Source organism: Giraffa tippelskirchi, chromosome 6, assembly GCF_054371585.1.
Source record: "Giraffa tippelskirchi isolate mGirTip1 chromosome 6, T2T-mGirTip1v1.2.pri, whole genome shotgun sequence".
Lineage (NCBI taxonomy): Eukaryota > Metazoa > Chordata > Mammalia > Artiodactyla > Giraffidae > Giraffa > Giraffa tippelskirchi.
Genome location: NC_137280.1, coordinates 113,244,586 through 113,272,441, shown reverse-complemented (window position 1 = coordinate 113,272,441; position 27,856 = coordinate 113,244,586). Strand labels below are relative to the sequence as shown.

Here is a 27,856-nt window from a genome sequence, read left to right as displayed (position 1 = left end):
GATGGGGACAGTATCCTGCAACTTACACACACTCACAACCATGCTGAACATTTTCTATGAATACATAATATGAGGATGAAATTTTTAAAATGCAAGTGATCCAGAGGGATCTATAGCTCACAGCTTCAATGTCACTGGAAGAGGAGGGGGGAACAGAATGGGGCACTAAGAAGACCTTAGTGTTATCCACATTTTAAGTAGTTGTTCAGTCACTCAGGCGTGTCTGACTCTTTGCGATCCCATGGACTGTAGCACGCCAAGCTTCCCTGTCCTTCACTATCTCCTGGAGTTTGCTCAAACTCATGTCCATTGAGTCGCGATGCCATCCAACCATCTCATTCTCTGTCGTCCCCTTCTCCTCTTGCCTTCAATCTTTCCCAGCATCAGGGTCTTTTCTAATGAGTTTTAAGTAGAATGGGTTCCTAATTTACCTGTCCTACCAAAATGATTTAAAAGTAATATAAAAAGTCATTGCTCCAACTTCCTGTCTCATTGAGGCTCCCTCTGACCATCCCATTTATTGCCGAGTCCTGACCCACCCCCACACTCTCAGGGCCCCTTGCTCATTCATATTTCCAACAACACTCACATCCTCTCCTGGGTGAGGGACTCACCACCAGGCTCATGCTCCCTGGTGTTCTTTCTTCCTGGGTGAGGTCTCCCTTCCTGGGCAGGGTCTCCCTTGGGGCAGGGAGGGGGGACACACGAGCCTGTGTGTGAAGCCAATCCAGCCCACTGCCTGTTTTTACATAGCTCCAGAGTTATATATAAAAGAATGGTTTTATGTTTTTTAATTGCTGATAATCAAAAGAGGGATAGTATTTTGTGACACATGAAAATTATATGAAATTCAAATTTCAGCGTCCAGAAAATGTTATTTGAACACGGCCACACTCATTTGTTTGTCTTGGCGAGAGCTGCTTTCTGCTACAAAGGCAGAGTTGAGTGGTTGTATGACCTGAAAACCTAAAATATTTACCATTTGGCCCTTTGCAGACAGACGCTGTTGATCCCAAGGTGCACCCACCACAGTGTCTGCACACAGTAGGTGCTCAGTAAATCTGGCTGAATGAATAATGTAGGTACATGTGTTGGAGTATGTCACTTCGACGTCCTGGAGAAAGTGACCTTCTTCCCAGCCCTGCCTAGCAGACATTACCCGTGTGGAGACCGGAAGGTGGGCTAAGGTCTCCCTGAGCGACCACTGCACTGCGCGGGGCATCTGTGGAGAAGGAGGTGTCGCTAGCTCTAAGTCCTCGGAGAAGAAAGGACAGAGGGTGGCAAGGTCCGGACTTGGCACCTACAGGGTGGGCTGCCGGGTGTCTGGAACGGGGCTTGGCTTTGCTCAGCCACGCGGACCTCCCTCCAGTGACCCGCCGCAGACTCGGCTGCCTGCGTGGGCTGCACTTTGGCGCCCTCTGGTGGCTTCTGGGAGTGTATCCTTCCAAAGCAAGCGCCGGCCGCCCTCTGGAAGGGAACCCTGTTCCCGGACTCCGTAGCCCATCTGACCTCCTTGTCCAGATTCAAGGTCTCGTTGGTTCGGGCTCAATCTGTCCCTTCCACTACTCCCCCTTCCTCCACAGGCGAGGTAGCCTGATGTCACAGGACGTCCTCCTGCTGAGTTGCTGGGTGAGCTGCTGGCAGCCTCTCCTCTGGTTAGACCAGGCAGGCCAAGGGCTCCTAAGGGACTCCCAGGTTGCCAGTCAACGCCCAACGCTGTCACCACGAGTGTCCCTGATAGACGGTGAGAGGGTGACCTTGATCGTATCCCAGGGACCCATCTAGAGTGATGGGAAGTAGGGTGCTTATAAAGCTTCCTTGTGTTTTCTACACACCAAGAGAGGTCCCGTCTGGGTAAGGGCTCCTTAGTACAAGGAAAAGAACTGTCCCAAGTTCTACTTTGGGGACAGGAACTTGTCTCTCGCCAGGCTGAAATGCCACGTGGGGTGATCCTCATGTGCTCATCACCACATACATGTTACACCACTGGCAACTGTTCCATCTGTCCCTGCCAGGAGACCGTAGGCTCCAGGAGGGCAAGGGCAAGATGCTCCAGTGACCCCAGCCTCCAGCCTGAGTGGATGGATGGATGTCCTGCAGCAGAACTGAGCTTTGGGGAACTCTGGGTCCCCAGCCAAGGTCACGCCCACCCCTTCCAGTCATTCCTATGCATCTCATTGGTCCTATTTCCAAATATATCCTGGTTCCACCACTTCCCTCTATCTGTGCCCTCTGACCTTCACCCACCCTCACCTCTCCAGCACACCAAGCTCCCTTATGCCAAACCCACCAGCTTCAGGGCCCCTAGGGCAACTATTCCCCTGGAGCTTCCCAGAGATGGGACCCCTTCCACCACCTCATCAGAAGGTCCCTTCTCCCAGACACTCCAGCTACTCCTGTCAGACCATCACTCTTCTTTTCTTCACAGCTTGTATTACTAACAAAAATGCTTACTTAGTCGTGTCTCCCCCACAAGAATGGAGCCCAAGGGCTAGGACTTCGCCCTTCTTTCTCCTCTGCATCCCCAGCACCTGCGTGGAAGCTCAGCTCAAGCTTTGGGAATGATACCTTGCTGCTCCTACTGGTTGTGCAGGTGTCACTCGTGTGCATCAGAAAGGCAGGACAGGTCTGGTGCAGACCTCCAAAGAGAGGGCTCAGAGCTGGGTGCCTCCTCCAGCTGTGTGCTGGGCAACTCCCCCCACCCAGCCCCAGTCTCTTCATCAGGAAAAGAATCTCTGCCTCACAAGGGGCGCTGCTGAGGTTTAAGGGGGGAAATGAAAAGTGAAAGCTTTTGAAATTGGAAAAAAAAAAAAAAGGCAAGACATGCCCAATACTGTGAGTTGCATTTATTGTGGTACACTGGCGCCTGTCAGGGACCCCGGACACTGTCCACCTGGTGTCTGGGAGCCACGATGCTGGGTGCATACCCGACACCCTGCCCTCCCAGCAGCAGCTCTCAGCACCCCTGGATGGCAGAGCAGCCAGGACTCCAGCGGATGAGTGTCCCAGAGGGATCTGCAGTGTCACAGGGGCCAAAGCTGTACACCTTTTGTTGGGCTTGCAGCATTTAAATTATTTTCATTAATTAACAACTTAAAAATAGGTCTATTTCACATAAAATCCTGAACTCCTGGCTTCTCTGGATTTCTGACATTAGACCTGCATTCCCACTTTATAGAAATTAACCACAACTAAATGACAGTCACCAAGTTCAGATGGGGATCTATGCTCTGTCAGTCCTCACCATACTCTATTGTATCTCAAGGTACATCATCAACTCAATGGCCCGAATATTTCTCTGGTCACAAAGCAATGTCTCTCTGTGTGGTCTTCAGGGATAGTAGGAAAGTCAGTTGCACTGCAAAGGCCTCACAAGTCAAAGGCCTACTTCATTCATTTATATGACCTATGTGACCTTAAGAGCATCTGAGTTGGAGATCTATGAACTACCCCATATCCCTTTGATTCTCAAAGAGCACCCCCAGGATGGATGGGTGCAGCATTTACTAGCCACACACCCCTTCATGCAGCTACGAGGCAGAGTTGAGAGCAACAGTCAGACTTCCCAAGTCTGAACTCTTTTCAAATATCTCAAGTTCCCTGAATCAGAAGCACTGGTAAGCAGGGTGGACACACAAGCCACTTGGCTGTACCAGAGAGAGGTTGCAGTGGAAGTCGCCAGACACAAACAAAGCTGTGCTGGAGCGCCCTCTGGTGGTCATGAGGCAGCTCCGGAGGCCACCATTTGATTGCAACTGAGACCCAGCATCAACCACCATGGGCCCCAAAGCAGGCTCCCTGCCAACCGTACAGGTGCCAAGTTTTTTACTTCCAATTATTTCCTTCCCCAAACCTTCCTGATCTTCATTCCACACCTCAGCCATTCTCCTGAGCACCCATCTCAGTCTCCAGTGGGGTTGGACCCCACCCAAGTTGTGTGGCCTCTCCATTTTTCACATCCCTGTGCCTTGCTCCAAGATTGGCCCACGGCAGCCTCGAGGTGTTTTCAGGGGAAAACCCTACAGCAGAGAGGAGGTCAACCCCAGCCTACAGGGTGAGCAGCACTGGCCAGGTAGATCTCTCAGAGAACAGGAAACAGGCGGGGGACGATGATGTTCCAACAGCCGCGGCAGCCGGATGGCCAATCTTCACGAGAAGCTTGGGATCTGGACTTTTACAGATCTCTTTGAAATACACCACGTTTTAAAGGTTGGCTCAAATGTATATACTACCCAGACCAAGAAAATGCGGAGTGGGTCTGGGCCAGGGCCCAAGGTGGAGAGCTCTGCCGAGGCCCTGCAGCTGACAGAACCTTCAGGACGCTGGGCGGAAGCCACTGGTTTTCAAGGATTTGTTTATTTGAGTAGTTTGTAGCCGTCATCATATTTGATCCTGAGAGGCAAGCAAGGGAGAGAAGATTCTTGGACCCATTTTAGAGTCTGAGACATTGAGGCTGAAGTGGGCTCCTGGAGGGGTCACTAGTGAAGAGAACTCTGAGATACGTGAGACTGAGTCCCAGGCAACAGCAGTCCCCAAGCCCACCCCACCTGGCCTGCCCCCTCCTAGCTGGGCCTTTCCTAGTCCCCTGGAGAGCCAACCACCCAACAGCAGCCCAGACGGTGGCTCCCTGTGCACACCCACCCTCCGTACACACAGCTCCAGGACAGGCAGCCGGGCAGAGCCATGCGGCTCTCCATGGGCGCACAGTGCAGTGGCCCACGAGCCCCATGTGGGGTTCAGGTCCAAGCAGAAACACCTCCTGCAGCCTTGCCCATTATGGGCAGAGTGGAGGGTCCCGGGGTTGGCCAGGCGAGTGGCCATGGCCAGCGTGGCAGCCTCACCAGTTGGCCTTCACTGCCTTGATGTCACTGATGAGGTTCTGGGCCAGGCAGATGCCAAAGATCTGGAAGACAGAGGGCAGGTGAGGGAGGGGCCACCGGGAGGGCAGACTGCCCAGGACAGAGCGAGGTTGTGCAGGGCCACAGGGGTACCTGGAGAAGGGCGATGCCCACGAAGACCCCTGCCACAACAATCAGGTTGTCCTGCAGCCACTTTTCAAACTGGCCCACGCAGCCTTTGGTGTGGATGAAGCCCTGCTGCTCCAGCTCCTGGGGACAAACAGGCACCAGGCTCGGCTCAGCCAGCCCACAGCCACCAGGGGCCCCACCTCAGTCCAGAGTGCCAAGCTCAACCTGGCCCAGGGCCTTATACCTTAGCGCCTGCCACCTGGAGCCCCACCGAAGGGCCTTCTCCTCCTTGGGGTCTCAGCACAGACGGCTTCTCCTCTAAGAGGCCTTCCCTGACTGCCCTGCCCCAACCTCATTACCTCCCTCCTTTTAGCTTTTTCCTAGTATTTAGGTGAAATTGTCACACTGCTGTTCATATTTCGTTATCACTGTCTTCCTGTTTTCCTCCTCTACAGGAGTCCACTGCCCTGTGTTCGGGAGTATCAAGACCTCTGTGCCTCCTGGAACTCAACACTCCCTTCCCCCGCCCCCGGAATCCTTGAGGCCTTTTGGAGCATATGAGGGCCCCCCTTCTTATCCTAGTGTCCCCAGTTCCCCCCAGCCCTGTCCCCACCCCTCTCACCAGTTTGAGCCGGACGTCGTAGCCACACTGAGTGTTGAGGACATCTTCCTGAGGAGAAACACGCCAGGGAGCAACTCGGTAGGGGCACCCATGAGGCCTCAGGGGAAGCGGATGGAACCACGGATTCCGCCGCGGTCGCCGCTCCTTAAAGGAAGCTGGCTAGGACCCGAGCACCTCTCCCTGTCGCCAAGGTGCATGGCCGCAATGCCAGCTTGAACTGCTTCTTTTTAGGAGCCCTGCCTGCCCGTGTGTTGTAAGAGTGGGAAGAAACCTGGCCCTCAGTGTCCCTGTGCCCTGTGACTGGAGGGATGTCACTGCAAGAAGCTTCTGCTCTTAAAGAAAACCATGAAAGTTTCAGAAACCCCACCCCTGCCACCCCAGCATGATGAGCCAAGAGAAGCAGTCGCCATCCAGCAGGCCTCAACACCACCCACCGACACAAACTCCCCAGCCCAGCAGGGCTACTACACATAAGAGGGCTTCCCCGACATCGGTGGCCCCCAGAGCAGGACTGAGGCGAGGTCTGTGGTGGGCTCCTTCCAGACTGCGCCAGCGCGCTGAGGCCCCGCCCCTCCTCCCGAGGTCCCGCCCCTCGCCAAGTCTCACTCACCGCTGGGTCCCTAACACAGCAGGAGAAGGGCACCCCGCAGCGCTCCCGACTGGGGTTCAAGTCAGTGCAGTTGAAGTAGATATTGAGGTTCCAGTCGTTGGGCCCTCGGGCTCCGCAGCAAGACCACTAGGGGGTGGGAGGAGAGCCCAGGTGAGCCAGGCCCACCCCAGGAGCCCCATCCTGTTGGGGACAGGCCCAGGCTGGCTTGGCTGGCAGTGGCCTGGAGGCAGCCAGTCAGATGGGAACCTCCCCACAGATAGGTCGAGCCTGGGCCCAGGACCATCAAAGCAGCTCGAGGCTCCTGACCAAGTTGATGGGGGCTGCGGGTAGTGGGAAGGGGCTCCTGAGCTTGTCCCCCTAGCTCAAGAGAGGCTGAGAAAAGGGAGTGGGCAAGGACAGTGGCCCAAGGACTGTGGCTTCCTCTAGGCTACCTTGAGGGTTGGGAGTTTCAATAAACTGTGCAGAGAGGCTGAAGGCCCCTATCTGTGCCTGGTCTCCCCACACTTGTCCCACAATTTTTACGAAAGACCTTCTTTTTTCCTCTCTCCAGGGACTGGAGAGCAATCCTGCCACCCTCATGACCATTCCTCATCCCACTTCATAGATGCTACCATGGGCACCTGTATCCCCATGACCCCTACCCAAGACAATGGGCTGCTTCCTTAGGTGGCACTGCAATGAAGCAAGCAGCTCACAATCTAGGGGGGAGACAGGCAGCCTTAGCTCAGTGACACAGCACAGGCTGCCAAATAGCTGGTCCTCAAGGGACCAGCTCAGTGGCAGACACAGGTAGGCCCTGTGGACTGAATAGGGGGAGTGAGGCACAGCCATGCAGCTCTGCCTACCTCCTCTCCGCTCAGCACCCCTGCTCCCACTGGAGAACACTGGCTCCTCTCATCACATCCCTGCTCCTTCTCCTCCCCCAAGGCCAGCCCCTAGAGGCCTTCTCCTTCTCTGTGCTTCCCCATTTCAGCCTTTACCACAATTTATAATGCTACACACACACACGTTTGTTTCTTTTGCTTGTTTATCATCTGTCTCTTCCCCCAAATCACCATCCACACAAAGACAGGTCCTAGCTCTTCTTCACCCCTGAATCCCCAGCACCTAGCTCAGGACCCAGCACACAGTTGGTCCATCATGATTCTGCGTTAAATGAACAAATAAATCACATCCTAACGACCTAGCTCTTCATTTACTTCTGCCCTGGGTTGAGAGATCCTCAAAACAGGTACCAGCTCTGGTTCACCTCTGGATCCCAGAGCAGTTCTTGGGGCGGATGGCATCAAAGGAGTATGACTGTTTAAGTGGGTGCAACTATGAGTGTGTGTGACTAAGTGTGTGAGTGGGTGAGAACGTGCAGGCAGAAGGTGTCTAGGATTTCTTGAACTGTTCACTGACTGCTTCTTCACAGGGGTTAGGTTTGCAAGCTTAAGGGCAGAGCTTCTGGGTGGTGGGGAGGGTCTCAAACCCGACTAAGTTCAGAAGCCAAACAAATAATATAAATGAGAGAAGAGGGCCAACAGGTATAATCAAATAGAGTGACGGGGACGGTGGCAGAGAGCCTCTCTACTAGCAAAGGGGCAGTGGCAAGGTAGCCCCGGCCGATATTGTGGGCCCAGCTTAGTGGGAGAAGAAATCTACATTTTCATGCCACATTTCCTCCTTTAAGTGTGTCCTAAGCCTGGCCTAGAAGCTGCCAGTTTGTAGTCTCTGGCCTTTGCTCCACAACCCTGTATCCATGCAGGGTTAGGCACATGGAGATCACCAAGGGCTGGCTTCCTTTCAGATAAGGGGACACCTGGCTCTCTTCCTTGGGGCTTGCCTGGCCTGGCAAGGGAATGGTCACAGCACACAGGGAACTTGCTCCTTCGTTCATCTGCCTGGCAGGTGCCTCCTGTATGTGGCTGGAGCTGGATGCCAGACTTACGTATTCCTGAGCAAAGTCAATGAGGTTCTGGAGGTCAATGTCATCCCGATAGGCCTTGACATTGTTGTTGATGAAGAGGTTGAGCTGGTCTCGAATCCAGTCCTTGAAGACGAAGGCCAGGATCCCTGTTGCCAGCTCCAGGAAGAAGATGAGGCCAAGGAACACGGAGAACTGGCATGGGGGGCAGACGGACAGTGGGGGTCAGAGATACAGGGCCTGGGGTTGCCACTGAGTGGGGTTTCAACCTCCCTCACCCTGACTCAAGGCAGCCCAGAGTCTCCACCTTCTACCATATTAGTATTGATTCATGATGAAAAAAGATAGCGCTGTTCTTACCTACTCTATTGTCTTTGAGAAGCCACCCTCCACACACAACTCCAGTTTCTCTGGTTCCGAAGGAGCCACTTCCATGTAGAGGACTAGGCACGCATCAAGAGCCCACCAATCAGAGCACTACCTCCCCTGGGGCCACAGGGATTGGTCCAGAGGTGGCCAATCAGGATTAAGGAGATGCAATTAAAGAACTTGGGCAGAACGGCTGGGAAAGGAGAGACTCACTCAGCCTTCAGCAGAGTTCCTGGGAGGGCGGCTTGAAGCCAGTAACCCCCACCCCCCATTCCTGGACATCTTTCCACCCCAAGGGGTCTAGAGCCAACCCAGAGGCACAGAGCTGAGCAGCTAACACATCCCTGGGTTTTCTTAATAGCCATTTTCCCTTAGGGCCCAGGCCATTAGGTTTCGGTCACTTACAACAGCTGCTGCTGCTGTTTAGTTGCTTCAGTTGTGTTCGACTCTGTGACCCTTAGGGACTGTAGCGTTCCAGGCTCCTCTGTCCATGGGACTCTCCAAGCAAGAATACTGGAGTGGGTTGCCATGCCCTTCTCCAGGGGATCTTCCCCACCCAGGGATTGAACCCAGGGCTTATTTACCGCTGAGCCACCAGGGAAGCCCCATTTACAACAGAGGATCCTATAAATGTATTAATAATACAAGCCTGGTGACCACTGTTAAAATTACATAATAATAAAACTACCATTATTAAGCATGAACTATATGTAAGAAGTAGGTGGGAGGAGGTTGGGGTCCCCAGTGAATCTAGGTGGGAGGGCACTCACAAACTTGAGCAGGAAAGTGTTCTCCCGGAGGGCCCCAATGCAGCCGGCAAAGCCCAGCACGGACATGACGCCTCCAACCACCACAAACAGCCACACGGGGTCAAGGCCTCCCAGATCTGTCAGTGCCGAGATGTTGGAGAGAACGCCCTGTGCAGGGGGAGCAGAGGCAGGTGGGGGGGGGACTGGCCCTCTCACCATCTCAGCCCATAGCAGCCCTGCACCATATCCCACTGCCTTACCTTCTCACTCCAGGCCCAGAGACCAATGGCCAGGAACAGGGCCCCCAACACCTGCAAGAGCAGCAGCAAAGAGCTGAGGGCTGCGACACTAGCATTCTTTCCCACCCCCAGCAGAGCCCCCTCCCCGCTGGTGCTCAGGCTCTTCAGGAAGCCACGGGTAAAGAGAGAAAGAGGGGAATGGGCTGTAAATGGGATCCAGGGTCTTTTCCATCTTTCTAAGACTGCATCTCAGTGTTTCTTCCCACAGGGCACAGCTTGGACCACTGAACCCTCCCCAGCCCTAAGAAGGGATCCCTTCTTGGAACTTCAGAAATGGAGCAGAGGAGGGCCAAAACAGTCCCACCAAGCATCAGCGACTGGTTCCTGAGCCTCTTCCCTCACCTCAGGCCTATGGGGTTCCAGGCTCCTGGCATCCTCTCCAGTATCCTCCCAAGTCTGGTCCTCCTGCTTCCCTGCAATTCTGTGACTGCCACCCTACTCCCATCCCACCCTTCCAACCTCCATCTGCCAGAGTACATCTTGGCAGCTCACAGCCAAAGACCCCTGAATGACCAGGAATCCCAGCGCAGAGCTAGATCAGCAGAGGGGCCCTGGGCTAGACCTTCTAAACACCACCCACCATCCCACCTCATCTCTGTGCTGAGACGAGCCCTGGATGTTCAGGTCAGCTGCCTGAACCCGAGCAGGACATCTAGGCTCAGAGGGAGAGTGCCCCTCCTGCCCAAGCCCAAGACCGTGACGTTGCCTCTTCAGACCTCCATCTCCCACCTGCTTTCTCTACAGGCTCCCTCCCCGCCTCAGTGCAGAGCCTCAGTCAACTCCACCCCTGGCCAGCCACCTTTAGCACCCACCCCTTTCTGACCCCAGGCTCCTCTCACTGCTGTACTCTTTTTCTAGAAATATTTTTCCTTCCCTCCCCCACATTAGATCTGGGATATGAAACCAAACCTCACTTCTGCCTCATCCCATCTGACCCGCCCATGGCCTTTAGACAGGTGAATGATTACTACTTTCTCTTTCTCAAACCTCCCCATGGTTAACGCAATGCCATTCCTCCTCCAGCCCCTTTTCAGCCTCCCTCCTACAAGGCTTTGCTTCACTGGTGCCATACACAAGGCCACCCCCTCCTCCACCAGGTTCCAACCTCAACCTCCAACCTACCCTTCTTCTTCTCAAACTTACCTTTCACCTCATCATGACACTGGCAGTCTCCCAATCTCCACCCAAACCTCTCACTGGCTCTAGAGCCCTTAGTTCACCGGCCTGCTGCAAAAGCCTCTGCTTCCCAGGCTCCATTTCATGCACCGAAAATACATCAGTGAAAAGGGCACATGAGCTCTCAGCCTTCATGGAGGTTACACTCCAGTGGGGGAAACCCACAGTGTGCAAACAAGGTAGTTTCAGATAACAACAGAGCCTTTAAAGAAAATCAAACAGGGTGATGTGATGGGAAGTGATAGGGTGGGGGGTTGGGGGGGAGCATGTTTCAGTTAGGGAGCATGGTGACATTTTAGCTGAGGCCTGAATGATGAAAAGGGGCATTGAAGAGAAAAGAATTCCAGGCAGAAGTACTGAATTCCAAGCAGAAGTACTGAATTTCAGGCAGAAGTACTAGCAAAGGTCCAGAGGTAAGATCATGGTTGGTGGTGCAAGGGACAAACTGAAGACATCAAGCCAGACACCGCAGGGTGCTCTGGGCCAGTCCTGTCAATTCAGCCTGATAACTTCCCCTGAAACCTTCCTCACCTGTCCACCCGCCATCCCTCCTTTGCCCTAGACTGCCATGGGTCTTCTTGCCCATGGCAGTCAGGCAGATCTGCCTCTAATACAGAAGCTAAAACAAATCCATCCCCACTGCCCTCAACATGAAACTCAAACCCTGCCCCAACCCTGGGGCCTTTCACACTTGGAGTCCCCATCCTAGGGAACCCTGGAACAAGCCTGGGTCTCTCATGCCTCTCCCCCCTTGACATTTGGTGGCTCCCTCTGCTCAGTGCTCTGCCTCACCTCCACCTGCTGCCCACTGAGCTGTCACTTTGGCTCTGTGCTTACTGGCTGTGTGACTCTGGGTTAAATAACTTAACCTCTCTGTGCCTGTTCCTTCACCTATAAAATGTAGATTATAATTAAAGTAACTGCAAGAATACAGTAAGTTATAATTCATGTCATCTGCCTAACAGCCCTGAGGAGCAGACTTCATCATCCCTCACTCCCTGTCAGGGTAGCTGAGGCCCAGAGAGAAGTGACTTGCCCACTGTCTCACAGCTAGGCCCGAGACAACCAGAGCCCCAGACTTTCCCACCAGACCAGCTCTTTGCACATGGCCCACACTCTCAAGACTGTGGCACTGCAGGGGCCAAAGGACGCCCACACTGCCGGAGCAGCCTGTGGGCAGAGGGCAGTGCCACTGATTCCTGCTAAACAAAACTGAGTAGGCCTGACATTCTGACCCAAGGCGTCAGGAGTAGAGACTGAAGAGTCAGCAAGTAGCCTTGGAGAGATGGGATGGGGGAGGGGGAAGGGAAAAATGACTTGGCAGGCCCAGGGGTACGGATTCCACCCTGGGAGGGGCACCAGCGATTCCCTTCTCCAGTCAGGGACAGCCTGGCCCTGACACCTCGATTTGCTCAGCTGTGTAATGTTGAATTCTGTTCCCCAAGGCCAGCTCTCCCGGCCTTTCATACGGGAATATCCGCCTGTCCTCGGCGGATAACTAGGGCGACTGGCCCTCCTTGCCTGGAAGCCTCTTAGTTTGGGGGTGGGAGTTTGACCTATCCCCCCCCCTCCCGCCTCTTTGTAGGAGCTTAAGGCGAAGCGGTAGGCCCAGGTACTGGAGCGGTAAAAGGGCTGGAGAGGGAATCCCGCCCTTCGTGGAGGCTTTCCTCCCTACCGGCAAAACCAGAGGTGGGGATCCACGGATCCCTTACACCTCAGGGTAAGGGAGGGAGCGGGGGCGACCCGCACCAAGTAGGGCCGCGGAGTCTTCACCGAAACACCTCCCATTTCTCCGCTTAGCCCTGAAAAGACCCTGGAAGACTACCCCTCCCCATCCTACTACCGCAGTGGCTGGGACCCGCCCCCTGCAATACGGGCCTCTCTATAATTCCCTCAGGTGCTCCAGAGCGTGGGCGTGGAGGTGGGAAGGGGAGGAAGAAGTTGGGGGACGGTCCCAAGGCCTTGTGGCAAAGAGTGTCTCCCCTAATAGGGAACTGAGCCTCCTCCTTCCGCCACCCCCAGCACAGGGCCCAGAACCCACTCCGCGCTCACCCAGAAGACGATGTTGAAGCCAAACAGGAAGTATTTCCCGCAGCAGCCGACCTCGGGTTCCTGGAAGTGCTGGTGCTTGCCGGGCATGGTGAGTGGCCGCACGCCGGTCCGCGAACCGGGCCCGGAGGCTGGGCCCAGCCCTCCGCGGGCCGCCCTGGGCTAGAGCCGCCCGGGGCCTAGCCCGGCGGCTGCGGCTTCATGGCCGCGGCCACACAGAGAGCCCGTCGGGCCCCGCCCGCCCCGCAGGGACCGCCCCCGGAGCCCGAACAGCCCCGGCTCGGTCCACTCAGAGCCCCTCCTCTATGCCGGATTCCGCCCCGCCCTAGGCTCCGCCCCTAGCCCCGCTCAGCCCCTTTGGAGCACCGCCTCTGGATCTGGCTCCGCCCCCTCCCGACTGTTCCCCTCCGGGCCCCGCCCCCATACAGGCACACCACCCATGTCCAGGCCCCTCCCCACAGCCAGACTCAGCCCCCTCGGAGCCCCGCCTCTAGGCCTGACTCCGCCCCTTACGCTGGCTGCTGCAGCGTCCTTCAGACCCACCGCAGATGCTTGCCCCGCAAGTCGCAGGCATGAAAGACCCCCAGTTCCCCCTACACCACAAGGATCAGTACCAGCGCCACCCCAATCCCCGGCCTTGCTGTCGGTGCCCATCCCTGGAGAGGAGTAACGACCGCGCTGGTGAGCGAACAGAGAATAGTTATATGGATGGTGTTTTTTAGCACTCGTGCAGGACGTTTTATTACAGGGGAGTCGAATCAGAAGTGCTTCTCACTCGGAAATTCGGTTCTGTCTCTTCTGGTTCAGACTCAGACGGGATGACGCCTGGGTCTTGTAAGGGCTGCACCTGCTGCTCCCTGCCCCTTCAGTTTTGCCAGGGGGCATATACTGCAGCCCCCGGCTCAAACCCTTTTCGTGGTTGAAGCACCGCCCCGCACCGTCTCTTCCCCATACCAGCATCTACCTTGATCAGGCTCCTTGTTACCGAAGGGGTCTCACATGAGCCCTCTCAAGGCAGGACTGGAGCAGACCAAGGTTTAGGGGGGCGAATTTTAGAGTCCTCTTTAAAAATAATTCCAGTTTTGGGCTTCCCTGCTGGCTCAGTGATAAAGAATCTTCCTGCCAATGCAGGAGACCCAGGTTCAATCCCTGACCTGGGAAGATCCTACATGCCACGGAGCAACTAAGTTCGTGCACCACAACTATTGAGCCTGTGCTTTAGAGCCCCAGAGCTGCAACTACTGAGGCCGGCGCACCCTGGAGCCCATACTCCACAAGGAAGACACCACAGTGAGAAGCCTGTGCCCTGCAGCCAGAGAGTAGCCCCTGCTCTCTGCAACTAGAGAAAAACCCACGCAGCAACAAAGATCCAGCACAGCCAAAATAAATAAATTACTTTAAAAAAAGATTTTTTTAAAAATTCCAGTTTTGTTTAAAGTATTTATTTAGAACAGGAACAGAAAGGGGCTTAAGCTTCACCTTCCGGTTAATCCACCTCTGGCAGAGCCACAGTAAGGCCTGATCACCTCTCCTGGGCCAGGCCCTCATCAACCCCACCCCCCTACTCTAGGGACCCACACACAGCTGGCTGAGTGAAGGTGTGGGATAAAGCGTAGGCTCCAAGGCTACAAATCTGATGAGAGGCAACCCATAAAAGTTTTTTAAGCAGAGTGATCACTCAGAGCCCCCACTCCTGTCCCTGAGCTCCAGCTCTGTCAGTGGCCTTGAACCCCCCTCCCCCAAATGGAACAGACTGGCCTTCAGAACACCTAACTGTTTTCCCCAAGGTAGGGGGCATGGAGATAGTCCTGAATCCTAGGATTCTCTCCTGTTCTCTTTCCATTTGCCGTCCCACCTCCTCCACTAATGACTCACCTCACCACACTACCCAACCCAGCCCCCCAGGGGTAAAAAGCCCAGGGTTTTCTCCACCTTTCCACTGCCCTGAGCCCTCAAGTTGGCTACTCACCCCTAGGCCTGAGCCCCAGGATACGGGAGAAACATGGCATCTGCCCTCAGCCCAGCCCAGCGCCCTTGCGAAATAAATACACACAGCAATAGGAGGCTCACGGTCCTCTCACACCACAAATTTGTTCTTGGCTAAGGAGTTGCTCTTGGTGGCTGTGTCTGCGTGGGCCTGGTACCCAATGATGGTCTTTGTGGAGAGGCCCAGGCGCTCTTTGTAGACACGCCTGGGAGGTAAGTGGGAGAGGAAAGGAGACAGGCAGTCAGCAGCGGGTCCTGCAGTTAACCTGGGACCATGGGTCCTATGCCCAGAGCCCCTACCCTGGTTCCAGCCACAGTAACTCCTGTTGTGTGTGTGTGTCTTACCCATGTGGAAACCCAAAATGTGACTAATGCAAAAGAAAAGAGGTCTGCAAGAAATAGTTGGAAATCTAGACTCCACACCCTTTGCACAAGTTGCGGAAGAAAGATGGGAGAGACAGCATGGAGTATTCTGGAGGTCTCCCTTGCAGGCCAAGCCATTCCCCTTCCACTTTCTCCCCTAGAAGAGGCCCAGCCCCCACCCTGTGCCAGAGATACCCCTCACCCAATGTGCAGCACGCCCTCCTGGTTCTCTGCCTCCCGTGTCCACACAGCAATCTTGTCCCCCTTGGCTCGGATGTTGATGACGGCCCCACACACTTCCCGGCTGTGCTCCCCAAAGCTCTCCCCGATGAGGCACAGCAGCTGGACCCGAAAAGGAGGAGGATGAGGCCTCCTGGTGGGCACAGAGACTGCCCCTGCCATCCTTGAGACCACTGCTACCACACCAGCCCAGCCTCTTCCCTTGGGAACCCTCCCCACCCAGCCTCTCGCCCAACTCCCCACTCACTGTCTCCAGCCACAGGTGGTCCAGCTCAATGTGGCGCTGCTGCTTGGTGAGGCTGACCAGCCAGCGGCCACCCCGCTTATTCCTGCTGTCTTCCCACATGGGCTTAATGCCATCCTGGGAGGCAGGTTGGCGAATCAACCACCTCCCTTTGTTCGAAGCGAAGTGAGTGCCTGGCCACCTCCCCAGGTCCTGCTCCAGCCCCTCCACAGACTAGATCTTCTGTCTTCACCCTTCAGTACAAGCAGGGTCAGCCCTGCAGACCCTCCTGTAAGCTCCCATGGGCCCCTAAGCCTCAATATAGGTCACGTCACGTAGCCTTGCATAGATGTGTGTTTGTCTCCTTTGCTGAACCAAGATCCTTGAGATGAGAGTTCAGATGGGGGTGATTAAAGGAAGCGTCTGGAGCAACCCCAGTGTGGAGAGGGACAGACATCCCAGGCTCACTGGGCATGAGTCACCTAGGGAAATCTGCAAACGTGGACATCAGGGCCCCACTGCCCAGCCCCTCCAAGGACAGGACTGGACATTGATGAGTGTCCTCAGGCAATCCTGATGCAGTCCCCAAGTTAAAGAGCCAGGCCAGAAACCTAGACCCCTTCGTTGCTCCCCCTTGTTTCCCCCTCCCCTGTTCTTCAAGATGGGGCTCAGGTCTGACACTCTGCCACGGCTTTTGTACAGCAGTCCTCCAACCGGAAGTTATACTTGGCTCCAAGGAAGGCTGTCCTCAGTACCGCACTGTCAAACCCCCTGTGAGGGAGGAAGCTTGGAAGAAATCAGCCCCACTCTGTCCCAGGGAGTGGGGGAAGCCGAGCTTACCTTGAACAGGGCGTAGTCACAGCCGGAAGAGAGCTTACTGGCCAGCTGGATATTATTATATATCCTGGAGAGAGACCCCCACCCCAAGCTGAAAGTCCAAGCTTTTTCAGGCCTGGTTTCAACTGGCCTCAGATCCCTCAACTTCTTACCCCACTGCTTTCCACCCACTTTCCAGCCTCCAAGCCTTAGCTCATACTGGTGCCCCCTGCCAAAAAATTCCATCCCCATTTACCCAGACCCTCAAATCCCACCTTCTCACCTCCCCCTACAGTTTGTGAAGCACCTTGCAGACCCCCTCATTGGATCACCACAGACACTGAAACAGTCTGAAACTCACTCAGTAGCTGAGACAAGCTCAGAGAGGGGAAGGAACTCGCCTAGGGTCACAAGGCATAGAGCAGCAGAGTCACGGTCAACTCCTCGCTTCTCCCACTTCCCAGGCTTTCTCTCTGAGTTCCAGGAAGGCTTGGGGGCAGGGGCTGTGACCCAGCCCAAACTCCCCGCCACTTCCTTGCAGAGCCCACCAAGCCCCAGCCCTCAGGAGATGCTGCAAGACCCCAGGAAGGACTGGGAAAGCGGTGTAGGCAGCAGCTCCCTGGAGGGGTGGGGTCTGGGAAGGATCCTCAGCTAAGGCCCCCTGACCTCAGCCTCCTCCATGAGGGACAGACACTCACGCCCAGAAGTCCTCCACGGTGTTGAACTTGGTGACCCGATGCAGGTTGTTCTGCCAGGCTCGGCTGCGGTCATTCTTGAAGAACCACAGAGCCCACCTGGGGGGTGGGGGAGGGGGCAGGAGGAAGCAGAGTGCATCCACCTGCCCGCCCCACCCCACCTCCACAGCAGGAGGTTGGCCCGGAAGTCCTGCTCCTTCCCGAGCCAACAGGGAGGTAGGGTTTGTAGCACCGGCCCCACAAGGTGATGGGGACAGTGATCCTGAGAGGCTGGGGGACCAGTGAGGGCCTTTAACTCGGAATCTCAGCTGGATTAAGGCCGAACAGGCCAGCAGGGCCCAAGTCTTAGGGCAGCTCTGGCCTTTCCCAGATGAGGAAGTGAGGTCAAAGGCAAGGGTAGGGCCTGCCCTACCTGTTGAGCAGCGGGTGTAAGTCCAGCTTGCCCTCCACGGGGCCCTCCTCCGGGGCCTTCCTCAGAGCCTCCTCCCCCATGCACGGCCCCGCGGCTGCCTCCTCCTCCACTTTCTCCTCCCCTTTCTTCCACTTTTGGATTCCATCCTCAGCCTCTTCAGCCTGACCAAGGAGAGGAGTCAAGCTGGACGGGGAGCCCCAGCCCTCGCTGCCCAAGGGGGCAGGTGGGTGGACTTACAGGGCGGGCGGCAGCCATGCTGTAGCCTGGGCTCCACAGGCACCCAGCCCTCCCAGGGAGCCTCCAGCTGCCGGCCTTAAACCCACCATCGCCCCGCCCCGCCCACCAGGCGACTGGGAGGAGCCAGCGTGGGGTGGGGGTGGGGTGTTCGAGGAGGAAGGGCCTGCACTATTAGTTCCATCAGCAAGCATTTAGTGAGCATCTTCTGCATGCAGGCTGGGGTCTGGGGACACAACTGTGACCAGGCAGACCTAGCCTCAGCCCACATGGCACTGGTCATATGGGGGCTTAGACAGGATGGCAAGGGTCAGTATTAGGGGTTTACCCTTAGTGAAACCACATCCCGCCAAGGTAGACCCTGAATTTAAAGTGGATTGACCCAGACATGGCAGAAGGTGGAGGGGAGTAGGGCAGGGCCAGGTCAGAGACAATACACACATTGTGGTGTCTCCCTTTGGGCTCTACTGTCTTTCACCCCCTCAATTTTTGCCACCAATGTCATTTGACACAGGCATGTATCTAGTCTCTGGAAGCATCCGTGGGTTTTCTTTTTTATGTGGTTATTTAGAAACAAGAAGCTTGTAGATTAGAAATCCACATTTTGAAATTTTAGGTTTGGCACCACTGGGGCTTCCTTCTGTCAATCTGTTGCAGCCAACGTGGCCTTTTGGAAGAGCGAAGGAGGATCCGCATGGCCCCTGTGTCCCACTGCACTCATGCTTCTTCCCTCCTGTCCACCTGAGCATTCTCCACCTGGACATGGTTGGCAAGGGCCAGTGCACCTGTCCACAGCTGGAGTCAAGTCCTCCCTGCCCCCACCTCAGCCAAGTACCTGAACCTCATTGAGTCTCAGTCTTCCTTTCTGTAAAATTGCAACATTAATGAAACACAACTCAGAAGCTTACTGTATTAAGTGATATAAAACAAGTCCACAGAACAAGGCCTGCTCAGTGGTCAATAGCAGTCAGCTGAGGGCCTCCCCAGGGTGGAGGAGGGACTGGGGAAGTGAGGGAGGGAAAGCTGGGTATCCTTTCCCCGCCTTCTGAACAGCAGCCTTTTCTGCAGGGGCTGAAACCTCCCCAAGTTTCTTAAGGTTTCTCACACTCCCCTTGGCCCAGCTCTGTAAGAGACCAGTGCCTTCCCCTCTGCCACACACAGGAGACCCCATGGGTGACAGTCAATATCTGTTCAACCCACATCTCTAAGCTCCAGGTGGTGCTGCCAGGCCTGTGGGGGGCTGGGTGCTGGGAGGCAGTGAGGAGCAGAAGATGAGTGGCCCCTGTGCTCTGGTCTATCAGGGGAGCAGACACCAAGTCATCTCACAAAGACCTGTGTCACAGCAAACGCAAGCCTCTGAAGGAAACGGATTCACTGATGGGGGAAGACCAAGTCCATGACCTGAACTGGGGGCTTTAGAGCAGCACTTCTCAAGAACATGGATCAGAATCACCTGCAAGGCTTGCTAAATACCGACTGCTGCACTCTGCCTCTGAGGTGGCGCTAGTGGTAAAGAACCCGCCTGCCAGTGCAGGATATGTAAGAGATGTGAGTTTGATCCCTGGGTTGGGAAAATCTCCTGGAGGAGGGCTTGGCAACTCACTCCAGTATTCTTGCCTGGAGAATCCCATGGACAGAGGAGCCTGGTGGGCTACAGTCCATGGGGTCGCAAAGAGTCAGACAGAACTGAAGTGACTTAGCACAAACAAACGAATACCTGGCTTGGGCTTGAGAACTGGCATTTCTAACAAGTTTCTGGATGAACTGGTCAGGGACCTCATTTTGAGAACTACCAACTCAGAGGTAGTTCACAGAAGAGGTGATGTTTGAGCGAGGATTAATGAGCCCAGTGGAGAAGGGTATCTCTGGGAGTGGAAGCGGCATGTGCAGAGGTGCTGGGGCAAAGGGAGCATGAGGTACTGGAGGAAGAGAATAAAGACCTCTGCAGCTGACGCCTAAAGGGGAAAAGATGGTGAGTCTTGATGTTAGGAGAGTGGAGAGCCATTGGGTGCTTCAGGGGCTGGGGAGGTAAACAAATGGACTTTCTAGCAAGTTCTCTGGCTGCTGTGTAGGAAACAGACCCTGCTCAATTAAAAGTGAATGAAAGGAGATCTACCTGGATGCAAACATGGTTGTCCAGGTGATGAATGGGGCAGCTGGGAAGATGAGAGAATATGATGGATTTCAGAGCATTTTGAAGGAAGATTCAGTGGTGTTTGGTGGTGGATAGGCTCAGGAGGGCCTTCCCTGGTAGCTCAGATGGTAAAGTATCTGCCTGCAATGCAGGAGATCCAGGTTCGATCCCTGGGTAGGGAAGATCCCCTGGAGGAGGGCATGGCAACCCACTCCAGTTTTCTTGTCTGGAGAACTCCATGGATAGAGGAGCCTGGCAGGCTACAGTCCGTGTGTCACAAAGAGTCAGACATGACTGAGCAACTAACACACACAAACATGCAGGCTCTGGAGAGGTGGGCATGGAGTCCTGGCTTCCTGTTGGTATATAATAAACCACCCCAAACCCAGTGACTTAAAACTACAATAATCACTTATTTTCCTCACAGATCTGCAATTTGGGTAGCACTTGTTAGGGATGGTCCATCTCTACTCCACATCCCTGTCGATTGGAGTGGCTCACAGGCTGGGGCTGGGGCTGTCTGCTCACTCACAGCAGGGCAGTCTTCGCTGGCTCTCAGATGGAACCTCAGCTGGGGTGTCAACTGGGATAGCTCTTTGTGGCCTCTCCACGTGAACACTTGGCTTCCTCATGGCACAATGGCTGGGTTCCCAGGATGAGTGTCCCAAGAGATGAGAGACAGAAGCTGCCTGTTTCTTAAGACACCAGCCTGAAACCTGTCACAGCTTCACCACCACTGTATTCTATTTAGAGTCCCAGGGTCCATGTCCAAGGCACTGTTTTAGGCACTGAGGAACACAGATGTGAACAAAATTTCTCTTTGCCTTGGAAGTTCCCAGGACTGAGCCCTTGGACCTCAGCTCTGCTCTGTCAACACTTGCCATTTCATGATCCCATTCAGTCATGGGCATTGGATGTCACATGTACAGAACACCTGTGGCCCGGCATGAAATCCTGAAGAGCACATCCAACTGCCTGCTCACAGCTCCACCTGGATATCTTACGTGCACCTGTCTCACACCTATTGCATTCAAAGCTGAATTCCAGGCTTTCCCCTGTCCCCCAACCTGCTCCTCCTATAATCTTCTCCATCCTTCCACCTGCTCAGCCAAAACTTCTGGACTGGTCCTGACTTGTCTCTTTCTAACCCATCAGCACATTCCATATTCAGCTCTACCTACAAAATATCCAGGATCCAGCCACTTCTCTCCATCTCCATTGCCACACCCTAGTCCAAACGGACTGTCATCTTACCTGTACTATGGCAGTGGTATGCATACAGGCCCCAGCTTCTTCCGTGGCCCAAGAACAATCTACTGTCTACACAGTTCAGTTCAGTTCAGTCACTCAGTTGTGTCCGACTCTGCGACTCCATGGACTACAGCATGCCAGGCCTCCCTGTCCATCACCGGAGTTTACTCAAACTCATGTCCATTGAGTCGGTGATGCCATCCAACCATCTCATCCTCTGTCATCCCCTTCTCCTCCTGCCTTCCATCTTTCCCAGCATCAGGGTCTTTTCAAACTAGTCAGCTCTTCGCAGCAGGTGGCCAAAGTATTGGAGTTTCAGTTTCAGCATCAGTCCTTCTAATGAATATTTAGGACTGATTTCCTTTAGGATGGACTGGTTGGATCTCTCTGCTGTCCAAGGGACTCTCAAGAGTCTTCTCCAACATCACAGTTCAAAACCATCAATTCTTCAGTGCCCAGCTTTCTTTATAGTCCAACTCTCACATCCGTACATGACTACTGGAAAAACCATAGTTTTGACTAGACGGACCTTTGTCAGCAATGTCTCTGCTTTTTAATATGCTGTCTAGGTTGGTTATAGCTTTTCTTCCAAGGAGCAAGCGTCTTTTAATTTCATGGCTGCAGCCACTGTCTGCAGTGATTTTGGAGCCCCCCAAAATAAAGTCCCTCACTGTTTCATTGTTTCCCCATCTATCTGCCATGAAGTGATGGGACCAGATGCCATGATCTTAGTTTTCTGAATGTTGAATTTGAAGCCAGCTTCTTCACTCTCCTCTTTTACTTTCATCAAGAGGTTCTTTAGTTCTTCTTCACTTTCTGCCATAAGGGTGGTATCATCTGCATATCTGGGGTTATTGATATTTCTCCCAGCTTCCCTGATAGTTCAGTTGGTAAAGAATCCACCTGCAATGCAGGAGACCCCGGTTCGAGTCCTGGGTCGGGAAGATCCGCTGGAGAAGGGATAGGCTACCCACTCCAGTATTCTTGGGCTTCCCTTGTGGTTCAGCTGGTGAAGAATCTGCCTGCAATGCAGGAGATCTGGGTTTGATCCCTGGGTTGGGAAAATCCCCTGGAGAAGGGAAAGATTACCCACTCCAGTATTCTGGCCTGGAGATGTCCATGGGGTCACAAAGAGTCAGACACGACTGAGCGACTATCTACACAGCGAACCTTAAAAAGGAAAGTGAGATTACATCACTCCTGTGCTCACAGTCCAAGGGTCTGTGAGGCCCCACTAGCTCTCAGCAGCCCCTCCCCATGACTCTCCACCCCTACAGCCACACTGGCTGCCTTGCAGGTCTTCAAATATGCCAGACCCACACCTGCCCTAGGACTTTACACTGGCTGCTTTCTCAATTCCTACCTCAAGCCAGTCCTTCTCTGCCCGCTGCATCTAACTGATCAAGCGCTCAGCCCCCACCGCTGCACTCCCATGCTCTTTCTCTTCTTTGCTTTCTCTCCAAGCACTTGTCACCTCCTGACACATCCTATATTTTACTTATTTATTTTACTCATCATCTGCCTTCTGGTGCTAGAACATAAGGTCCCCAGGGCCTCTTTTACTCACGACTCTGTTCTGCAGTTCCTAGGGCAGGACCTGGCTCCTGGCAAGCACTCAGAAGTCAGAGCGACAAGGGAGAACTAACATTAGACTTAGTGAGGTAAGCGTCACTGATTTTGACAAAAGTAACACAGTCTAAGGGATCCTATTTGGTCATTAGTTCATTTGTTAATTATCTGCCTTCTCCTTCTTGAATGGTAAGCTCTAGGAGAGCAAGGACTTCATGCATCTTGTTTTCTGCTGAGTCTCCAGAACCTAGAACAGTATCTCCCACACAGTAGACACTCAGGAAAGACTGACTGAAAAGACTAGATGCCAAGGACCAGTTACTTTCCCTCGCTGGGTACTGGTTCCTTCGTCTGTAAAGTGGAAATGTAAATGCCTGCTTTAAAGGATTGACTTTATGACTTAGTGATATAACGAATATAGTGCCTGGCACACAGGTGTTCAGTCAGTATTAACCACCTCCCCTGTCTGATCTTAGGCCCCCCATCCTGCCTGCCTGCCTTCCTCCCCATCCTGAGGCCTGGACAGCAGGAATGTTGCTAAATGTCCAGTCACATGGCTAGGCCCCACATGCAGAGTTATAAAGGCACATCTGGATTTTTATAGAACCCAAGCAGAAACTAGGATCCTGGGACTCTCTTAAGGAACCCCTGCTGCTTCAGTTGGGATTTTTCTCCTGTCCCCTTCTCCACACTCTCCCAGGCTTCCCTCTCATCAGAAGCCTCTTAGTGCATTCTTAAGAAGGGGAGAGAAAAGAGGAATAGAGGGGCCTATTTTCCAGGAGAGAGAACAAAAACAAAGAAAGGGTCCTGAGAACTCACAGGTTTAGGGTCTGGCTAGAAAGAGACCCAGGGGTCTGGACTCTGCCATCCTATGCCCTAAAGGAGACATGTGACATGGGGTAAAGAGTCCAGCATACTGGAAAGTGGTGACCCAGTAACCATGCCACCTTCTTCTGGAGACAGCCCATATGCAGAGAGAGAAGGAAAGATGTAGCAAATGTTAACAACTGGCGAACCTAGGTGAGGATATCTGGGTATTCATTGTGCTAATATTGTGACTTTTCTAAAGGTTTTGTTCATTGTATTATGTTTGGATTCCCTGCTGGCTCAGACGGTAAAGAGTCTCCCTGCAGTGCAGGATACCTAGGTTTGATCCCTGGGTCAGGAAGATGCCCTGGAGAAGGAAATGGCAACTCACTCCAGTATTCTTGCCTGGAAAATCCCATGGACAGAGGAGCCTGACAGACATCACATTATGTTTGGAACTTTTCTCTAGGCTTGAAGTTTTTAAAATTTAAAAAATTGGAGGCAAAAACCTTTTGCGGGGCAGAGGGGCTAGTGGCTCACTCAATAACTATTCTTCCCTTCTCATACTTTGATTCGAGGAAGTCATAAGCCCAGAGAGATGACCAAACTTTCTAACGTCCCTGCAGTTAGGTGTAGCCAATGACAGGTAGGCAGGAATTGTTGGCTTCCAGGAAAATTCCTTAAGCAAAAGACAGAAAACTGGCAGGTGTTCTTTTTACCCTACTTCCCTTTCTCCTGCTTTCTGCATGGACATGATGGATGGAGCTGCAGCAGCCATCTTAGGCCATTAAGTGGCCTTGAAAGTGGAATCCAGGTACTAAGAATACTTGAATAGGAAGATAGGATTCTGGGTCTCTGATGATTGTGAAGTCATCATACCAACTATGGACTGCCTACTTCATGACTTCTTTAAATGAAATAATAAATACTTGCTTTGCTTAAGCTTCTGATGAGCAGCCAATTGAACTTCCTACCTGATTCAGAATTTAACCTATTTTCTATTCCCTCTACACTCTGGACTTTTCCACTTGCTGGATCCCCTGCTGGGAAAGTTGACCACCACATTGTAAGGTCCTTCTCATTTTTCAAAACCCAGCTTGAATGTCACTTTCTCCTGGGGGTTTTCCCTGGATGCTTCCTCTCTCCTGGACTCACGATGCCTCCTGCTGTTGTTCAGTCACTTAGTCGTGTCTGACTCTTTGTGACTCCATGGACTGCAGCACGCCAGGCTTCCCTGTCCTTCACTGTCCTTCACTACCTGGAGTTTGCTCAAACACATGTCCACTGAGTCGGTGATACCATTTAACCATCTCATCCTCGGTCATCCCCTTCTCCTCCTGCCTTCAGTCTTTCCCAGCATCAGGGTCTTTTCCAGCGAGTCTTTTCCTGGTGCTGCTGTTAAACTCCTCCACAGCCCACTTGCTGCCCATCTGAGGATTCTTTATTATTTGTTGTTTTGGCTTCTCTTTAACATTTGTCCACTTGTCCTCTAATCCCCTTGGTTTCCCTGCCACCGCACTCTCCAGCTTCTCCTCCTCTTTGTGCTGCTTCTTCTCAGCCTTTCCCTGGGCTCCTCTGCCCCTGGCCACTCAGGAAGTTTGCAGTGACTCAGCATTCTGTTCTGACCCTCCATTCTTTTCACTCTCCCTGTTCCTCTGGGCAGTTGCATTCTCCCCATGACTCCAGCCACCACCTCTATGCAAATAATTCCAAATCCAACAGTGTCCTGGGCTGGCTTGGATCAGCCTGTGAGAACAAAGTTTTAGGAATTTTGTGAGCCAGACACTAAAGCCATTATTAAAAATTAAATAAACTTATGGTTATATAAATATGTTTTAAACAAAGATAATAAGCACTTAAAACATAACTTCCTAATTATTTTACTATTATCTATGCTTTTCTGGTTATTTTATATCTATTTTACCTGAATGGTGGAAATGCTGTGTAAGGGAGTGCTACCACATGTCTCTTCCCAACTCTCTGCTCAGAAACATCACAGTGACAGCTTGAAACAAACCACAGGGGTAGAATTTATACCACGGGCATGGGCAAACTTTATAAGGTGCTTCCCTGCTTGGAAAGCCATGTATTAAAGACTTCCCAGTATACCATGCGGAGAAGGCAATGGCACCCCACTCCAGTACTCTTGCCTGGAAAATCCCATGGATGGAGGAGCCTGGTAGGCTACAGTCCATGGGGTCGCTAAGAGTCGGACACTACTGAGCGACTTCACTTTCACTTTTCCCTTTCATGCACTGGAGAAGGAAATGGCAACCCACTCCAGTATTCCTGCCTGGAGAATCCCAGGGATGGCAGAGCCTGGTGGGCTGCCGTCTATGGGGTCGCACAGAGTCGGACACGACTGAAGCGACTTAGCAGCAGCAGCAGCAGCAGCAGCAGTATACCATGGCCCAAATAAATACCTGAAGCCAGCATGGAGTAGCTTCCTGAGTTCCAGGCTCAGATAACTCTTGGCTGGACACCTTGTCCAGGTAGTCTATCAGGCATGGCACATTCAGTGTACCCTAAACAGGCTCACCCTCCAAAGCTGCCCCAACCCCTCAATGCCTATTTCCTCTTTTGCAGCAGCATCACTCACCCCGTTGTCCAAGCCAGAAACCTGAGGATCTTCCTGGCTTCATTCTGCTTCCTCTTCCCCAACATCCAATAAGTTACATCCTAAATGATGCTCAGGTCTCCCTTCCAGTCCTGTTCCAGACTCACTGAGGCTTCCCTGGTTCAGGCTTTATCATTCTTCCTGTGGATTCTGCCTCAGGTCGCTCATTGCTCTTGCTGCTTCTAGCAGTGTCCCCCTCCAACTCACCTCCATTTGGACCCCATAAAATGGAGATCTCATTTAGGTTTCTCTTGGGCTTAAAATCCTTCAGTGACTTCCTGATTCCTACAGTAGGAAGACAACACCCTTCGTACGGTCTTCTTTCTCTCTTCCTCCTCTCTCCTTCCTACTGCTTGGTCCTTCTTCATCTGACATTTAGGGAATCTTAGTCAAGAGTCATAAACATCACGTCTTGGCTTATTAACCATATACAGGGTTTATTAGCCAATAGTGGGCAGCTCAGAAACTTTCCTGGAAGGCCAGAGTCCCCTTGGAGACCAGGCAGCCTGGAATGATGCCCAAATCACATCATCAAGCAGTCCCAGGAAGACTCCCTAGATGCTACGGCTGAGCACAGACAGTACAGCTTGCCCTGTTGGTGCCAGGTGCTCCCAGAAGCAGTGTCACAGCTGGTCCTGGTCCCTGGCAGGAACTGCCACCACTGCCACCACCGCTTGTCTTTAACTAAGCAGACTCTCCTCCTTTGCTGCTTCTTCCTGGCATTAGGTTCAGGTTCCAGGTCTGGGGCTGGGATGTCTGGGGCTGAAGTCACATGTCCTGGAAGTAAGGAAAGCTGGGAGAGCATTGTCAGCTCCTAGAGGGGGAGAAGGGCTCTACCTCATAAGGTGGGGAATCCCCCAGACATAGGAGGGAGGCAGTTTCAATGCTGAGAGGCCAGCAATAATGACACCTGTCCCCCATGCTAGCTTTTAAAATTACACAAGTAAAACACTCTTCAAGGGAAAATAGTGAAACAGCACAAGAATGAAGGTGATGAAATGTACAAGCTTCTTTCCTTGAGTTCTCTCAGTCCCATTTGCCAGAGGCCACTACTGTTAACAGTGTTTTAGAAGTTTTTACAGATTTGTTCTTTGTATATCCAGATGTCTGTATTTATATTTAAGGTGTCTGTATATAACTGTGTGACAGCAAATGCTTTCTTTGTGTCAAAACTGACTAGGTCTCTAAGAAAAGGGAACCCTCCTATAATGTTAATGGGATTGTAAATTGATTAAGCCAGTATAGAAAACAATATGGAGGATTCTCAAAAAAGTAAAAATAGAGTTGCCATATGATCCTACAAACTCACTCCTGGGCATATATTGGGAAAAAACTATAATTCAAAACGATACATCCACCCTAATGTTCATAGCAACATTATTTACAATAGCCAAGGCATGGAAACAATCCAAATGTCCAGTGACAGATGAATGGACAAAGAAGTTGTGGTACATATATACAATGGAATATTACTCAGCCATAAAAAAAGAACGAAATAATGTTGTTTGCAGAGATATAGATGGATCAGGGGATTATCATACTAAGTGAAGTAAGTCAGAAAGAGAAAGACAAATACCATATGATATCACTTAAATATAACACAAATGAACTTATCTATGAAAGTGAAAGTTGCTCAGTTGTGTCCAACTCTTTGCGACCCCATGGACTTTACAGTCCATGGAATTCTCCAGGCCAGAATACTGGAGTGGGTAGCCTTTCCCTTCTCCAGGGATCTTCCCAACCCAGGGATTGAACCCATGTC

General features: G+C 52.8%; 2 protein-coding genes and 1 non-coding gene across 9 annotated transcripts; 1 reads left to right on the top strand and 2 right to left on the bottom strand.

Moving 5' to 3' along the window:
- Positions 1 to 2,831: 2,831 nt before the first annotated feature.
- On the bottom strand, positions 2,832 to 12,992 carry TSPAN17 (tetraspanin 17). Of its 7 annotated transcripts, none has more exons than XR_014056492.1 (9): positions 12,751 to 12,992; positions 9,484 to 9,534; positions 9,245 to 9,391; positions 8,130 to 8,300; positions 6,200 to 6,325; positions 5,581 to 5,637; positions 4,992 to 5,108; positions 4,642 to 4,903; positions 2,832 to 4,392 (listed from the first exon to the last, which is right to left on the bottom strand). XR_014056492.1 is itself a non-coding variant. In XM_081499203.1 (9 exons), exons 1-9 carry the CDS (start codon positions 12,835 to 12,837, stop codon positions 4,229 to 4,231), a joined length of 954 nt encoding a protein of 317 aa, XP_081355329.1. In that variant the 5' UTR covers positions 12,838 to 12,992; the 3' UTR covers positions 2,832 to 4,228. The 7 variants fall into 7 exon arrangements, 4 of the variants coding, with proteins under 4 accessions (XP_081355329.1, XP_081355330.1, XP_081355331.1 ...); XR_014056493.1 differs by having other exon boundaries at positions 5,590 to 5,637; XM_081499203.1 differs by having other exon boundaries at positions 2,832 to 4,371; positions 4,840 to 4,903; positions 5,590 to 5,637.
- A 1,181-nt stretch (positions 12,993 to 14,173) lies between these two features.
- EIF4E1B (eukaryotic translation initiation factor 4E family member 1B) lies at positions 14,174 to 17,808 on the bottom strand. Its single transcript, XM_081499202.1, has 7 exons — positions 17,720 to 17,808; positions 17,483 to 17,643; positions 17,074 to 17,169; positions 16,400 to 16,463; positions 15,584 to 15,697; positions 15,299 to 15,438; positions 14,174 to 14,939 (listed from the first exon to the last, which is right to left on the bottom strand). The coding sequence occupies exons 1-7, from the start codon at positions 17,735 to 17,737 to the stop codon at positions 14,825 to 14,827; spliced, it is 708 nt and encodes a 235-aa protein (XP_081355328.1). The 5' UTR covers positions 17,738 to 17,808; the 3' UTR covers positions 14,174 to 14,824.
- A 2,152-nt stretch (positions 17,809 to 19,960) lies between these two features.
- On the top strand, positions 19,961 to 20,032 carry TRNAC-GCA (transfer RNA cysteine (anticodon GCA)). The gene has a single exon. It is a non-coding gene; the product is annotated as a tRNA-Cys (tRNA).
- Positions 20,033 to 27,856: the final 7,824 nt, after the last annotated feature.